General features: G+C 38.5%; 1 protein-coding gene across 4 annotated transcripts in view; it reads left to right on the top strand.

Annotated features, from left to right (window-relative positions):
* Positions 1 to 16,895, top strand: part of EIF5B (eukaryotic translation initiation factor 5B) — a 63,862-nt gene that overhangs the window by 32,848 nt on the left and 14,119 nt on the right. For 3 of the 4 annotated variants that reach the window (XM_060187461.1, XM_060187463.1, XM_060187460.1), the window contains exons 7-13: positions 911 to 1,009; positions 1,453 to 1,542; positions 2,852 to 2,926; positions 4,430 to 4,713; positions 6,941 to 7,048; positions 7,893 to 8,003; positions 11,771 to 11,838. In XM_060187461.1, the coding sequence (XP_060043444.1) occupies positions 911 to 1,009; positions 1,453 to 1,542; positions 2,852 to 2,926; positions 4,430 to 4,713; positions 6,941 to 7,048; positions 7,893 to 8,003; positions 11,771 to 11,838 (835 nt within the window). The remainder of the gene's footprint in view (positions 1 to 910; positions 1,010 to 1,452; positions 1,543 to 2,851; positions 2,927 to 4,429; positions 4,714 to 6,940; positions 7,049 to 7,892; positions 8,004 to 11,770; positions 11,839 to 16,895) is intronic. The other variant, XM_060187464.1, reaches the window with a different exon arrangement.

Raw genomic sequence — 16,895 nt, 5'->3', positions numbered from 1 at the left:
AGAGGAGACAGAGACACTTATAGCCCTGCTTTATCACTCACGAAGCATCTAACCAGGTGTACCATCACCTGGCCCCCATCAAGGAATTTTAATGTTTGTGGATTTTTTTTTTCAAATTTATTTATTCATTTTCCCTTTTTGTTGCCCTTGTTTTATGTTTGTGAATTTTTACATGTGACTGTTTTTAACCACAAGACCCACATTTATGAAATAAATGTCACTCTTTGTTGTGGTAGTGAGGTAGTCAGGGCCTCTTCTGTGTTCTTTTACTGCTCTTGGGCTGGTTTTTACTTTAAGAAAGGAGACACACAGACATCACAATACTGGAGCTTCTCCAGTTGTAGTCCTCCCATATGTCCCCAGAGTTTAAAACCCGGACTCATGCCAAGGCACACACCCTTGTAGGTAAGTTACGGCTCTGGCCTTCTATGTCACTTAAATTTTCTTTTATGTATTACCATTATTGGGCGGAAACAGAAGTTGTAAGGGAAGGGGGTGATAGGAAGAGAGGCAGAGACACCTGCAGCCGTTTCACCACTTGCTAAGCTTTCCCCCTGCAGGTGGGGGGACCAGGGGCTTGAACATATGTCATCTTCTTAATGTTATTTGTAGCACTGTGATTAAACAAAAGAGATTTTAATGTATGAGCCTCCAGGGCTCTAGGTTCAATCCTTGGCAACACCATCAGCAATACTCTGGAAAAAAAAATACGGGTGTATGTTTTATATTTTAAAAATACTTAGGAGTGTACTGCATCTTACTGGCACATATAATACTGGAGTTAGAGCTTGGCACCTTATGTATTCATGTCCAGTTCTATATCCACTGGCACATCCAAAGCCTCAATAAAAGATAGTTCTTACTAGTTATAATCCTGAGGATTCAGTTATTTATTTATTTTTTAATTCAGGTGTTGAAGTGCCATCAAAAGATTCTTTGCCAAAGAAAAGGCCAATTTATGAAGATAAAAAGAAGAAGAAAACACAACAGCAACTAGAAAATAAAGAAGGTTTGTGTCAAAAAATTAGATTGATATAGAGAATAGTCATTTTCTACCATAATCTTCAAAAACTTGTCTTTTAGAAAGAAACCAACTGATTTGGAATGCCTATTGATGTATTTCCCATACCTTTTTTCTGATGTCATCTATATGTAATTCATAAATCAAGTTAATGAAAAAGTTCCTAGCTTTGAAAAATCTAGATCCAACCTTGTGAATAACTTTTTAGCTATGAAACACATTTATTTATTTTGTTTGCTGAGCCTTTTTTAATATCATGCTTTATTCATTGAGCAGAAACAACTGTTTCCTGTGACAAGTGACAGATATTTAAGTATTTTAAATTGTTGAAGAATTTAAGTTTGTATGACTTTTTTATATAATGGCTAATGGAGTAAACTAGTAGCAGTTATGTACTAGAATATTGTTAACTTGGTTTCTGCCATTTTCAGTATGTGAACCAGTAGAATTAAGTTCTCCTGTAGAAGTTCTGGAACAAGGAATACCAGAGAAAGAAGAGATACAACCTCCTATTGAACCAGGCCAGTAGCTGTATCTAATTACTTTAGTGATTGATGTGTCATAAGTTGTCTTTATTATCTTAGAACTTAGACTCAACCCCTGTTCCCCAATTATATTTTTTTCTAATCCATTTTAATTCCACATTGAAAAAGTATAGAACTTAGACTTGAATCAACTGCTGTTCCCTTACCCACAGAGTTAGTAGAATATTTAATATAAAGGATGGAGGTTTCTGATTTATCTACTGATGTATTTATGTACTAGAAATATTAGGTAGCATTAAGAAGAGCTAAAGTTAAAGTAAATGTAAAATTATGAATATTAATTTCATAGAGTTTTCATTTTTTTGCTTTTTATCACTATTATTTTTCAATTGTTTTAATAAAAAAAAAAAGAAGAGCTAAAGTTCTTTGTTCCTTTGGAAGCAAAATGAATTTCTTTTTGATTATAACCTTGTAAGAACCACAAAAATTGGCATTTTGAAACCTTACCGATAACAATTGTTAACTCAGTAGGAAGATTCAGTTAATCATTCTGTAGGTGTTTTGAACTTGAAGAAAAAAATTTCATTAGATAAACATTATTCTAGTCCTTGAGATTAGATATTGATGGAGAGACAACGTTTATGTTTGATGAAATCAAGATGATCTGTGGTGTTAAATGAATGCTCAGAGTAGGAGTGAGAAGCATTGGGAACATTAATCAGTTTTTAGAATCCCTGAAAGCTTTGTAGTGAAAATTTTGGCATTTCTGTCTCTTCTTGTCCCTTATAAAAAGCTAATTTACATGGGTAATCCTTGCTATAGTTTGACGACTTTAAGATTGTTATGCTTAACAATCCACTATATTTGTAGCACAAGAAAAAGTTTGAGCCACTATGCTATCTACTCCTGCCCTTTAAGATTTGTTTTTGTGAGAGATTGTTCAGCTTCTGACTTTAGGTCATGCTGTGGATTAAACCTGGAGCCTCTAAATCCTCAGAAATTCAAGTCATATCTGTTTCTGTGTTACCACACAATTCTCTCATATTTCATTTCTTTTCAGAACTGAATGTGATCGTATACCCCTTTCAAGATCTAAGAGAACCCAGTGTCTGAGTTCTAATATACATACAATGGGGTTAAGTTTAATATGCATATTCAAAACTGTAGGAAATTGTGAAGCAGTTATAAATAGTAAATTGTCACATGATATGTGTTTTGAGAAGTACAAAGATAATGAACTTATTTTTAAATAATTAAAACATTTCCTTAAACTCTTAAACTACCCCCTAAAAAAGCAGGCTTATTTTCTAGCTAATTTCTCATTAATTAAAATTTTTATTTATAGAAGAGGAAGAAGAAATTGAGGATGCTGGATTAGATGATTGGGAAGCTATGGCCAGTGATGAGGAGAGAGAAAAAGGTAAGTAGCTCACTAGCACAAGATGATAAATATGGTTATTAATGGTATATAAAGTGTATGTGTTACCATGCACAAGGACTAGGGTTTCTACCTGCAGTGGGAGGAAGCTTCACACCTGGAGAACTGCTATAGACATCTCTCCTCTGTGACCCTCCTATTGAAAAAAAAAAAAAAAAGAATATGCCAGGAATGGAGTTGTGTATCCCCTGAGCCCCTGTTGTAGCCCTGATAGGGAGGACGGGGGAAGTGTATATATTTAAATGAGTAGCCATTCTCCTGAACATCAACACTGTATGGATATTCTAAAGATACTGGATCATTTTGCTCTCTCAACTGCCATATCTTAAACACACACACACAATAGAACAGAAAAATTGAAAGGGGAAGTGGAGATAAGGAGAGAGAGATACCTGCCATACTGCTTCACCATTAAGTGAAGTTCCCTCCCCCATATTGGCAGGGACCAGGGCACTTGAACCAAGTTCCTGGCGCATGGTGATGTGTGCACGCAACCAAGCGTGCCACTGCTCTGCCCCACCACTTCCCTGCCCCATATTTCTTTAATCTTCATATAGAAACTCGCTTTGTGAATGAATTTTTTTTTTTCAGGTGATCATTTCCAAGATTTATAGGATTTACAGTGTATCAGTTTTCAGAGGGCAGACAATGAATGGTGCATCTGGTTTGAGTGCACATGTTAACAGTGCACAATAACCTGGGTTAAAGCCCCTAGTCCCCACTTGTAGGGGGAAAGCTTTACCAATGGTGTGAAGTATGGGTGCAGGTATCTCTCTCCCCAGTATTTCTCATCCTCCCTATTGATCTTTCTGTCTCTGTCTAATAAATAATAAACAAAGAAGAGAGAAAAATGTATCTTTTCAGTGTTATAAAAGAATAGTTCGTTAAAATTAGTTTATGAAAAGTCCTACTATCTTAAAATATTCCACTGTCTTTTAGTGATGACTGGACTTTTGGTTTTTTTTTGGGGGCCTCCGGGGTTATTGCCGGGGTTCAGTGCCTGCACCATGAATCCACTGCTCCTGGAGACCATTTTTTCACTTTTTGTTTCTCTCGTTTTATCGTTGTGGTTATTATTGTTGTTGCTGTCCTTGGATAGGACAGAAAGAAATCGAGAGAGGAAGGGAAGACAGGGAGAGAAAGATAGACACCTGCAGACCTGCTTCACCACCTGTGAAGCGACCCCCCTGCAGGTGAGGAGCCAGGGGCTTGAACTAGGATCCTTAACACCGGTCCTTGCGCTTCGCACCACTTGCACTTAACCTACTGTGCTACCGCCCGACTCCCAGACTGGGCATTTCTTAATTTAACCAGAACACTGCTCAGCTCTGGTTTATTATGGTACTGGGAATGAACCTGGAACTTTGGAGCCTCAAGCATGAGAGTCTCTTAGCATAACCATTATGCCATCTACCTCCACCCAATCTCTATAGTCTTTAGAGAAATCTCTCATTTTAAACCTTCATTATTTTGTTTTCCTGAAAGAAGGAAACACAGTACATATAGAAGTCAAAGAAAATCCCGAAGAAGAGGAGGAGGAGATGGAAGAGGAGGAGGAAGAGGAAGAAGAAGAGAGCGAAGAAGAGGAAGGAGAAAGTGAAGGCAGTGAAGGCGATGAAGAAGATGAAAAGGTGTCAGATGAGAAGGATTCAGTAAAAATATTAGATAAAAAACCAAGTAAAGAAATGAGCTCAGAATCTGAATATGACTCTGATGATGATCGAACTAAAGAAGAAAGAGCTTATGACAAAGCAAAACGGAGGATTGAGGTAATTTTCCATTTCTCTTTACCCACCTTTTCACTATAATAATTACCATTTTACTTTACAACCAAAGTCAGAAAAGTTTTAGTTTTTAAAAAAAAAAAATTATTTTTGTGAGAGATGCAGAGAGCAATGTCAGAGCACTGCTTAGCTCTGGCTTATGGTGCTAAGAGGGATTGAAGCTGGGACTTTGGAGCCTCAAGCTTGAGAGTCTGTGTAACCATTATGCTATCTCCCCTGCCCTTAGTTTTTTGTTTTCTTTTTTTTTAATCTTTCTATTATTTTTTCACCACTCCCATCAACAAAGGTCATTGTCTTCATCCCCACTCCCATAGGTAGTCACTATAGACTATAGTTCTCGCACAGTCTTGAAAATAGGTTGGCATTTTTTTCGCATTTGTATATTCATATGTCTGTGTTCTATATATGAATGAAACCATTTTGCAGTTCTCTTTCACCTCTTCACTTAACTGAGCATAATGTTCTCCAATTCCACCTATTTTATCCCAAAGGATACAGTATCATCCCTTCTTATTGCTGCAAACAGACTGTTATGTATTATGTCATAGAAAGTTATGTCCTGAGGACTGACGGTAGCACAGTGGCTTAATTGCACATGGGACAAAGCGCAAGGAACAACACCAGGATCTTGGTTTAAGCCCCCTAGGGGGGGTCACTTCATGGGCGTTGAAGTGGTTCTGCAGGTGTATCTTTCTCTCCCTCCCTGTCTTCCTATCCTCTCTCGATTTTTCTCTGTCCTATCCAACAACAGCAATGGCAACAATAACAACAAGGGCACCAAAATGGGAAAAATGGCCTCCAGGAGCAGTGGATTCCTAGTGCAGGCACTGAGCCCCAGCGATAACCCTGGAGGCAAAAAAAAAAAGTATGTCCCATAACTTTATTTATTTGTTCCCTTTTTTTGTTACCCTTGTTTTATTGTTGTTGTAATTGTTGTTGATGTTGTTGGATAGGAAAAAGAGAAATGAAAGAGAGGAGGGGAAGACAGAGGGCAAGTGAAAGACAACTACAGACCTGCTTCACAGTTGGTGAAGCGACTCCCCTGCTGGTGGGGAGCTGGGGGCTTAAACCAGGATTCTTATGCTGATCCTTGCACTTTGCACCTCCTGCGCCTAACCCGTTGTGCTACCGCCTGAGTCTCTGTCCCATAACTTTTTAAAAGATATATTTATTACTGGATAGAGACAGAAATTGAGAAGGGAGAGGAAGATAGAGAAGGAGACAGACAGAGAAACAAACATCTGCAGCCCTGCTTCACCACTTCTGAAGCTTTCCCCCTGCATGTGGGGACCAGGGGCCTGTACGTGAACACTTTACAAGGTGCACCACTGCCTGGCTCCCTGTCTTACAATTTTTTTTGTCCAGTCATCTGTCAGAGTACATTTTGGTTGTTTGCAGGTTTTTGCTATTGTGAATAAAGCTGCTGTAAACGTGAGGGTGCATATATCCCTTTGAGTCAGTGTTACATTTTTTGGGTATGTGCCTAGTAGTGGATTTTCTGGATCCTATGGAATTTCCATTTGTATTTTTTTAATGAGTTCATTTTATTTTATTATTTTACCAGAGCACTGCTCAGCTGTGGTTCATGGTGATGCGTGGGGGATTGAACATGGGATTTTGGAGCCTCAGGCATGAGTCACTTTGCATAACCATCATGCTATCTAATCCCTCCCCCCATTTGTATTTGTTTAAGGATTCTCCATGCTCCAGAGTGGTTGTACCAGTTTACATTCCCATTGGCAATGTAGTAGAGTTCTCTCCATATCCTCGCCAACACTTACCTTCTCTTGTGTTAATGATGGAGCCAATCCTCACAGGTGTGAGGTGGAATCTCAGTGTGGTTTTAATACATAAGTTAAAGGTTACACTGTACAGTAAATGACAAAAAATCAGTTCCTCTGCTATTCATTTTATTTCACAATTAATGACATGTATTCTGAAGGTTTGAACAAATGCATTATAGCAGTTACAGTCACAATTAGCAGTGCTACTTAGAGATCTATTCTAAATAGCTATCTTTTCCAGAGGCTCTCTAATATGAATTAGACGGTAAAGTTCATGTTTTAAAATGCTTTTAAAAATTACTAAATCAGCAAAGAATTTAAATGCTGGTTTGGGATTCTCTTGCCAATGCAAAAGAGTTTGAAGAAATGATGGTAAGGCTTCAGATAAAGTTTAATTCTTGTTAATTTTTTTTTTTTTTAATTTGTAGAGACGCCGACTTGAACATAGTAAAAATGTAAATACAGAGAAACTGAGAGCTCCTATTATTTGTGTGCTTGGTCATGTGGACACAGGAAAGACAAAAATTCTTGATAAGGTAAGAGTATATTGTATTTGTTGGTATATCTTTTATCTGTTGTTGAAAATAAGTTGCCTTTGGATAGCTTTCCCAGCTGGGTATGCCTTACTGTGTGTGATAAATCTGGATTTGAAACTGAGGATCACATGGTGGTAGCACTGTGGATAGTACTGGGAATGCTCCATGGAACATGGAAAGCTCCTATATTAGTTCTCTCTTTTACTTTTTCATAAAAATAAAGAGTAGAAAATTGTGATGGGGAGGCTGCTTGTGGGTATCACATGCACACGGTACTGACTATTCCTTCTAAAAAGAATAAAAATATTTTTTAATTATTTAATTAGTGATACCTTCTGAAAAAGTCAATTGAAGTGACTACATAGAATAAATAAGGTAGTGTTGTTTTACTTGTTTTTCATTTCAGACGAGATCGGGCATGTTCAGGGTGGTATGGTCGTAGACTGTTTTGCATTTCAGAATAGGAATCTGATTAAATCAGAAACAAAATAATGAATATGGGATGATCGTACCCATAGAAGTTGAAAAACGAGGTCAGAAGGGAAAACACTAAGCAGAACTTGGCATGGAGTTGATGTATTTGCACCAGAGTGAAAGAGTGTATGTGTGTGTTGGGGGGGGGTTTCAGGACCTGGATCATGATGGCAGAGGGGACCTAGAGGGGGTTGAATTGTTAGGTGGAAAACTGGGAAATATTATGCATACTACAAACTTCTTTTTACTGTCAACTGTAAATCATTAATCCCCCAATAAAGAAATTAAATAAATATGAGAAAATAAAGGTAGTATAATTTGAGGTTTCTTTCTTCTTTTTTTTTTTTAATGGATCTATTTATTCTCTCAGCTCCGTCACACACATGTACAAGATGGTGAAGCAGGCGGTATCACACAACAAATTGGGGCCACCAATGTTCCCCTTGAAGCAATTAATGAACAGACTAAGATGATAAAAAATGTAAGTACATTACACTAACAAAAACTGAGAGAAACTACAAACTGTAGAGAGAACAAAATTGTATAATAGGCCTATATGCTCATTATTTGTAGTTAACATTTGTATTACTGTTTTTAAAAAAATAATGAGAGAGATACACAGAGAGAGACCAGAACACTGCTTAGCTCTGGCTTATGGTGGTGCTGGGGATTGAACCTGGGACTTGAGAGCCTCAGGCATGAAAGTTGTTTGCATAACCATTATGCTGTCTCCCCAAGCCCACATTTGTATTACTAAATCTTTTTATTTTATACAGTAAAATAATTAACATGTAATCATAGATGATTAACATGTAATCATAGATCTTCATGCTTATAAATTCTTTTGCTTCCCTTACTCTTTCCCCCCTCTGCTTAATTGATCATGCTTTCTTTGTCTCCTTATTTTTCACTACTTTAGTGGTAATACAACGTATGCTGAATATGACACAGTAAAGATTTAATCTAGGGAGCCGGACGGTAGCACAGTGGGTTAAGTGCATATGGTGCGAGGCACATGGACTAGCCTAAGGAACCTGCTTCGAGCCTCCAGCTCCTCACCTGTGGGAAATGGGGGAGGTTGTTTCACAAGTGGTGAAGCAGGTCTGCAGATGTCTTTCTCTCCCCCTCTACCCCATCTCTCTTGATTTCTCTCTTCTATCCAACAACAGCAATAACAATAATAACAAGGGCAACAAAATGGCATCCAAGAGCAGTGGATTTGTAGTGTAGGCACTGAGCCCCAGCAATAACCCTAGAGGCAAAAAATAAATATTTTCTCTGGGAGTCAGGCAGTAGCGCAGTGGGTTAAGCACATGTGGTACAAAGCACAAGGACTAGCCTAAGACTCCTGGTTCAAGCCCCCAGCTCCCCAACTGCGGGGGAGTCGCTTCACAAACAGTGAAGCAGGTCTGCAGGTGTCTATCTTTCTCTCCCCCCTCCCTGTCTTCCCCTCCTCTCCCACTTCTCTTTGTCCTATCCAACTACAACAACATCAATAACAACAAAAATAACTACAACAATAAAACAAGGGCAACAAAAGGGGAAAAAAGTTAAAAAATTTTTAAAAATTTTCTCTAAGGCTTGGCTAATTATGTAATTATAAATATCCTTTATATTATCCATGTTAGGAAATAGAACTTTGTCAGTTACATCATTTGCTATCTGTGATCCTTCTTTATTAAAACTGTCTTCCCCCCACCACAATAATAATTATTATTAACATTTTGGGGGCGGGAGATAGCATGATGGTTATGCGAAGAGACTGTCATGTGTGAGGCACCAAAGTCCCAGGTTCAGTCCCCTGCACCACCATAAGCCAGAGCTGCACAGTGCTCTCGTAAAATAAAAAATAATAACAGTTTTTAGTAATATCTACTGGGTTGATAACCCCATTCCCATCACCCATTTTAGTGTATTGGATTACATTCTAGAGAAGAAATCTAGTGTACTCTTAAAGATTAGTTATTTAGTAATTTATATATGAGAAACAGTAGTTTTCATGCAAGACATCAAATGGAGGACTGTGGATTGAACTGGAACCTCAGGCATGAAGTTCAGTGCTTTATTGATTGATGGAGACATGTCCTCAACTGCTTTAGTAACCAACTTTTAAAATGAAGAGTGATTGAGTTGATTTGGTTTTATGTATTAGTATAAACTCCTTAATTTATGGATACTATTTTTTTTTTAAGATTTTATTTATTAATGAGAAAGCTAGGAGAGAAAGAACCAGACAGCATTCTGGTACATGTGATGCCAGGGATTGAACCCAGGACCTCATGCTTGAGAGCCCAAAGCTTTATCCACTGTACTACCTTAGACCACTGGATACTTTTCAGTTTATTTTTCTGAAATAGTTTTACATTAGTTCTGTGTTTGTATCCTGAGATTTAATACAATTCTGGTAGCCTTGCTTTACTAGGTGTGCAACCCATGTTCAAAATATGGGTACCACTAAATTGAAGGAATATTTTATTTTTATCAGTGATTTAGAAAGTAACAGGTACAATTCCACACAGTTCCCACCACTAGTTATGTGTCCCCATTCCCTCCATTGGAAACTGCAGTGGTTCTCCCAAGATCACAGATAAGGGTTGACTGAAGGAAACTTTGCTGCTGTGGTTTTCCTTTAGTAATGACATAATTGTCAGCATACAAGTCTTTCACGTCTTCTGTTAACTTCATTCCCAAGCATCTAGTTGTTTTTGCTGCTGTTGTTAAAGGAATTGATTTATTTATTCTGGTTTGCTACTAAGAGCATTCCTGCCACTGATTTCTATGTATTAGTTTTGTAGCCTCACCGTATTACATTGCCTAACAATTTCTACGAGTTCTCTACTGTTTTTTTTTCCCCCCAGACCTGCTTAACTGCTTGTGAAATGTCCCTCCCTGCAGGTGGGGAGCAGGGAGGGGTTCGAACCACGATCCTTGCCCAGATCCTTGTGCATAGCATTGTGCTTGACCAGGGCGCCACTGCCCAGCCCCCTAAATTTTCTATGTATACTATCATGTTATCTGAAAAGTGTGACAGCTTTTTTTTTCTTTTAATCTGTATCACTTTCATACCTTTCTCTTGCCTAATTGCTATGACTAGGGTTTCTAAGACTACTTAGAGTAATTGCGATAGTGTTCAGCCCTGTTTTATATCTGATCTCAGAGGAAACATCATACTATTGAGTATGATGTTTAAAAGTTGGATCACAAAAAAAAAAAAAAGCTTGATCACATAAATTTCCAAATGCTGAAATAATTCTCTTGCATGCCATATTTTAAAAAATTAGTTACTGGGAGTCAGGCGGTAGCGCAGCAGGTTGAGAGTGCACGTGGCGCAAAGCTCAAGGACCGGCATAAGGATCCAAGTTCGAGCCCCTGGTTCCTCACCTGCAGGGGAGTTGCTTCACAGGTGGTGAAGCAGGTATGCAGGTGTCTATATTTCTCTCCCCCTCTCTGTCTTCCGTTCCTCTCTCCATTTCTCTCTGTCCTATCCAACAACAATAACATTAATAATAACTACAACAATAAAACAAGGGCAACAAAAGGAAAGAAAAAAGAAAAAAAATCACTAAACAAATTAGTTACCACTCTGAGAAGACTTATTTGTACTCTTTCTTAATAATCTTATGTAAGTATAGACTACACCATAAGCATATGGCTTTAACAGGAATATGTTTTCATTTCACCTTTTTTTTTTTTAAAAAAAAATTTTATTTATAATGAGAGGGATAGGAGGAGAGAGAGAAAGAACCAGACATCACTTCAGTACATGTGCTGCCAGGGATTGAACTCAGGACCTCATGCTTGAGAGTCCAACACTTTATCCACTGAGCCACCTCCCAGACCACATCATTTCACCTTTTTTTTATGTCAATAAAAATGGTAAATTGGGGTGTCGGACAGTAGCGCAGCAGGTAAAGTGCAGGTGGCGCAAAGTGCAAGGACCGGCATAAGGATCCCGGTTCAAGCCCCCGGCTCCCCACCTACAGGAGAGTCACTTCACAAGTGGTGAAGCAGGTCTGCAGGTAACTCTCTGTCTCTCCCCCTCTCTGTCTTCCCCTCCTCTCTCCATTTCTCCATTTCTCTCTGTCCTATCCAACAACAACAACATCAATCATAACTACAGCAATCAAACAACAGGGGCAACAAAAGGGAATAAATATTTTATAAAATGGTGAATTGCTGTAGGAGAATAATTGTTTTATATGGTCACTTTGATTCTTTTAAACATTTCTACTTTTCCACAATTTCTAGTTTGATAGAGAAAACGTCCGGATTCCAGGAATGCTGATTATAGATACTCCTGGGCACGAGTCTTTCAGGTAAGAGCAGTGAGTCATCTTCATCAAGCAAACTGTTAAAAGCTTACTTCTATTTTTTTTTAATTTAATTTTTTTTAACTTTCTAAAATTTATTTATTATTGGACAGAGACAGAGAAATTGAGGGTAAAGAGGAGATAGAGAGGGAGAAATAGAGAGACACCTGCAGCCTTGCTTCACCACCTGTGAAGATTTCCCCCTGCAGATGGGGGATCAGGGGCTTGAACTTGGGTCCTTGTGCACTGTACTGTGTGTACTTAACTAGGTGCTCCCCCACTTGGCCTCTTAAATTTAATTTATTAATGAGAGAGAAAGAGAATAGAGAGAGAGAGAACCAGACACCACTCTGGTACATGTGCTACCGGGGATTGAATTCAGGACCTCATACTTGAGATTCCAATGCTTTATTCACTGTGCCTCCTCCTGGACCACTACTTTTGTTTCTTGTCTTCCCATGATAGGTGTCTCCAAAACACTCTCACCTCCCAGCTTAGGTCCATTGCTTTCATCATGTAAGGATCTGGGTTCAATCTCCTGGTCCCCATCTGCTGGTGGAAAGCTTCATAAGTGATAAAGCATGGTTACAGCTGTATCTTCCTGTTTCTGTCTCTCACCTCCAGGGTTATTGCTTGGACTCAGTGCCTACACTGTGAATCTACTGCTCCTGGTGGCCATTTTTGTCCATTTCATTAGATAGAGAAATTGAGGCTGGAAAAAATTGGGGGGGGGGGGTGGCATGACTGGATAGAGGTGCACCTGGTTGAGTACACATGCTACAGTGCCCAAGCACCAGGGTTTGAACCCCCCAATCCCCACATGCAGGGGGAGAGCTTTGTGAGTGGTGAAGTTGTGCTTCTGGTGTCTCTGTCTCTCCTGCTATCTCTGATTTCCTTCTCAATTTCTGATTGTCTTTATCCAACAAATATAGATAATGAGAGAGAGAGATGCAGACTTGCTTCGCTGCCTTCGAAGCTTCCCCTTGAAGTGGCGAGCCAGGAACCCTTGTGTTTCATACTATGTGTGCTTAACCAGGTACACCACAGCTCGTCCCCTCTGTCTATTCCCTTCCCTCTCAATATTTCTTATCAAAATGAATAAATGGAGAAAAAAAGAAAAGGGAAAACCAATTTATTTTTTTTTCTCTTATTTTAAATTTATTTCTTTATTGGGTAATTAATGTTTTACATTCAACATTAAATACAATAGTTTGTAAATGCATAACATTCCCAAGTTTCCCATTTAACAATACAACCCCCACTGTGTCATTTATCGTCCTTCATGGACCTGTATTCTCCCCACCCACCCACCCCAGAGTCTTTTACATGGGGGCAATATGCCAATTCCATTTCAGGTTCTGATTGTGTTTTCTTTTCTGAACTTGTTTCTCAACTTCTGCCTGAGAGTGAGATGATCCCCTATTCATCTTTCTGTTTCTGACTTATTTCACTCAACATGATTTTTTCAAGGTCCATCCAAGATTGGCTGAAAACGGTGAAGTCACCATTTTTTACAGCTGAGTAGTATTCCATTGTGTATATATACCACAACTTGCTCAGCCACTCATCTGTTGTTGGACACCTGGGTTGCTTGCAGGTTTTGGCTATTACAAATTGTGCTGCCAAGAACATATGTGTACACAGATCTTTTTGGATGGATGTGTTGAGTTCCTTAGGATATATCCACAGGAGAGGGATTGCAGGGTCATAGGGTAGGTCCATTTCTAGCCTTCTGGGAGTTCTCCAGACTGTTCTCCACAGAGGTTGGACCAATTAACATTCCCACCAGCAGTGCAGGAGGGTTCCTTTGACCCCACACCCTCTCCAGCATTTGCTGCTGTTACCTTTTCTGATGTATGACATTCTCACAGGAGTGAAGTGGTATATCTCATTGTTGTCTTGATTTGCATTTCTCTGACAATCAGAGACTTGGAGCATTTTTTCATGTGTTTCTAGGCCTTTTGGATCTCTTCTGTGGTGAATATTCTGTCCAAGTCCTCCCCCCATTTTTGGATGGGGTTATTTGTTGTCTTGTTGTGGAGTCTGGCAAGCTCTTTATATATGTTGGTTATTAAACTCTTATCTGATGTATGGCATATAAAGATCTTCTCCCATTCTGTGTGGGGCCCCTTGGTTTCTTTTGCTTTGAAGAAGCTTTTTAATGTGATGTAGTCCCATAGATTTATACTTGCCTTAGTCTTCCTTGTAATTGGATTCGTTTCATTGAAAATGTCTTTAAAATATATTCGGAAAAGAGTTCTGCCAATATTTTCCTCTAAGTATCTGATAGTTTCTGGTCTAACATCCAGGTCCTTGGTCCACTTGGAATTTACTTTTGTATTTGGTGAAATACAGTGATTCAGCTTCATTCTTCTGCATGTTTCAACCCATTGTTTCCAACACCATTTGTTGAAGAGACTCTGCTTTCCCCATTAATAGTCTGGGCCCCTTTGTCAAAGATTAGATGTCCATACGTGTGTGGCCTCATTTCTGGGCTCTCAGTTCTATTCCACTGGTCAGTGTGTCTGTTCATGTTCCAGTACCAAGCAGTTTTGATGACAATGGCCCTATAATACAGTTTGAGATCTGGCAGTGTGATGCCTCCGGTTCTGTTCTTTTTTCTCAAGATTGTTTTGGCAATTCTAGGTCTTTTCTGGTTCCAGATAAACATTTGTAGCATTTTTTCTATTCTCCTAAAAAATGTGCTTGGGATCTTGATGGGGATAGCATTAAATTTGTAGATGGCTCTGGGTCATATATTCATTTTGATGATGTTAATTCTTCCAACCCATGAACATGGAATATCTTTCCACTTCTTTGTGTCTTTTTCAATTTCTTTGAGTAGTGACTCATAATTTTCTGTATACAAGTCTTTCACTTCTTTGGTTAGGTTTATTCCTAGATATTTTATTGTTTTTGTTGCTATAGTAAAAGGAATTGATTTCTGGATTTCAATTTCTTCTAACTCAGTGTCTGCATAGAGGAATGCCACTGACTTTTGAATGTTAATTTTGTAGCCTGACACCTTACTGTATTGCCTGATGATTTCCAAAAGCTTCTTGCTGGATTCCTTAGGATTTTCTGTGTATACTATCATGTCATCTGCAAATAAGGAGAGTTTGACTTCGTCTCTTCCAATTTGTATCCCTTGAATTCCTTGCTCCTGCCTGATTGCTATGGCAACAACTTCTAACACTATGTTGAATAGTAATGGTGATAGTGGGCAGCCCTGTCTAGTACCTGATCTGAGTGGAAATGCTTCTAGTTTTTCACCATTGAGTATGATGTTGGCTGTAGGTTTGCTATATATAGACTCCACTATCTTCAGGTATTTTCCATCTATTCCCATTTTTTGTAGTGTTTTTATCATAAAGGGATGTTGTATTTTGTCAAAGGCTTTCTCTGCATCTATTGATATGACCATGTGGTTTTTGGTCTTGCTTTTGTTGATGTGGTGGATCACATTGATTGATTTACGTATATTAAACCAACCTTGCATGCCTGGGATAAACCCCACTTGGTCATGATGAATAATCTTTTTGATATACTGCTGTATCTGGTTGGCAAGAATTTTGTTCAATATTTTCGCATCTATGTTCATCAGAGATATTGGTCTGTAGTTTTCTTTTTTGGTTGTGTCCCTGTCTGCTTTTGGTATCAGGGTGATGTTGGCTTCATAGAAGCTGGCAGGGAGTATTCAGTGTCTTCAATCTTCTGGAAGACTTTTAAAAATAGAGGTATTAGTTCTTCTTTGAAGGTTTTGTAGAATTCATTTGTAAAACCATCTGGTCCAGGACTTTTATTTTTGGGGAGATTTTTGATAACTGTTTCCATTTCATTAGCTGTGATGGGCCTGTTCATGTTATCCACTTCCTCTTTACTTAGTTTTGGAAGTTGGTAGGTATCTAGGAAATTGTCCATTTCTTCCAGGTTCTCTAGCTTGGTGGCATATAGTTGATCATAGAAGCCTCGCATGATATGTTGAATTTCTGCAGTGTCTGTTGTGATTTCTCCTCTTTCATTTACTATCCGATTTATTTGGGTCTTCTCCCTTTTTTGTTTTGTGAGTCTGGCTAAAGGTTTGTCGATTTTGTTTACTCTTTCGAAGAACCAACATTTACTTTTGTTGTTCTTTTGTATGGTTTTCCTATTCTCAATGTTATTTATTTCTGCCCTAACTTTAGTGATTTCTGTCCTTCTGGTTGCTTTAGGGTTCCTTTGTTGTTCTTCTTCTAGGTCATTAAGATGTGCAATCAGGCTATTTATTTGTGCTTTTTCTTGTTTCCTAATGTGTGCTTGTATAGCTATGAACTTCCCTCTTAGGACTGCTTTAGCTGTGTCCCAAATATTTTGATAGCTTGTGTCTTCATTTTCATTGAAGTCTCGAAACATTTTGATTTCTTCCTTGATTTCCTCTTTGACCCACAAGTTGTTAAGAAGTGTACTGTTGAGCTTCCACATTTTGGGACTGTTACTAATCTTTTGTTGATTGTTAAGTGTTAGTTTAATTCCACTGTGGTCTGAGAAGATGCTTGGGATGATTTCAATGCTCTTGAATTGGCTGATGTTGTCTTTGTGGCCTAACATATGGTCTATCCTTGAGAATGATCCATGTAGATTTGAGTAAAATGTGTATTCCAGTTTCTTGGGATGAATGACTCTGAAAATGTCCAATAGTTCTAGTTTATCTATCTCTTCATTTAGCTCCCTTATGTCTTTATTGATTTTCTTCCTGGATGATCTGTCAAGTTGAGAGAGTGGGGTGTTGAAGTCCCCTACTATGATTGTGTTGCTGTTAATATATTGCTGTAGCTCTTTCAGTAGAAGTTTGATGTATTTAGATAGCTTCTCATTGGGTGCATAGATGTTAATAATTGTTAAGTCCTCTTGATTGACTGATCCTCTGAGCATTAAGTAGTGTCCATTCCTATCTTTTTAAATCTTATCTATTTTAAAGTCTATCGTGTCAGATATGAGAATAGCTGTTCCTGCCCTTTTTTGTGGGCCATTGGCTTGTATGATAGTTTTCCATCCTTTCACTTTGTTTGTCTTGTCTTTGTTTG

This window comes from Erinaceus europaeus, chromosome 3 (assembly GCF_950295315.1).
Source record: "Erinaceus europaeus chromosome 3, mEriEur2.1, whole genome shotgun sequence".
In the NCBI taxonomy this organism is placed as follows: Eukaryota; Metazoa; Chordata; class Mammalia; order Eulipotyphla; family Erinaceidae; genus Erinaceus; species Erinaceus europaeus.
The sequence above is the reverse complement of the archived record's forward strand: the minus strand, read 5'-3'. Positions and strand labels throughout refer to the sequence as shown.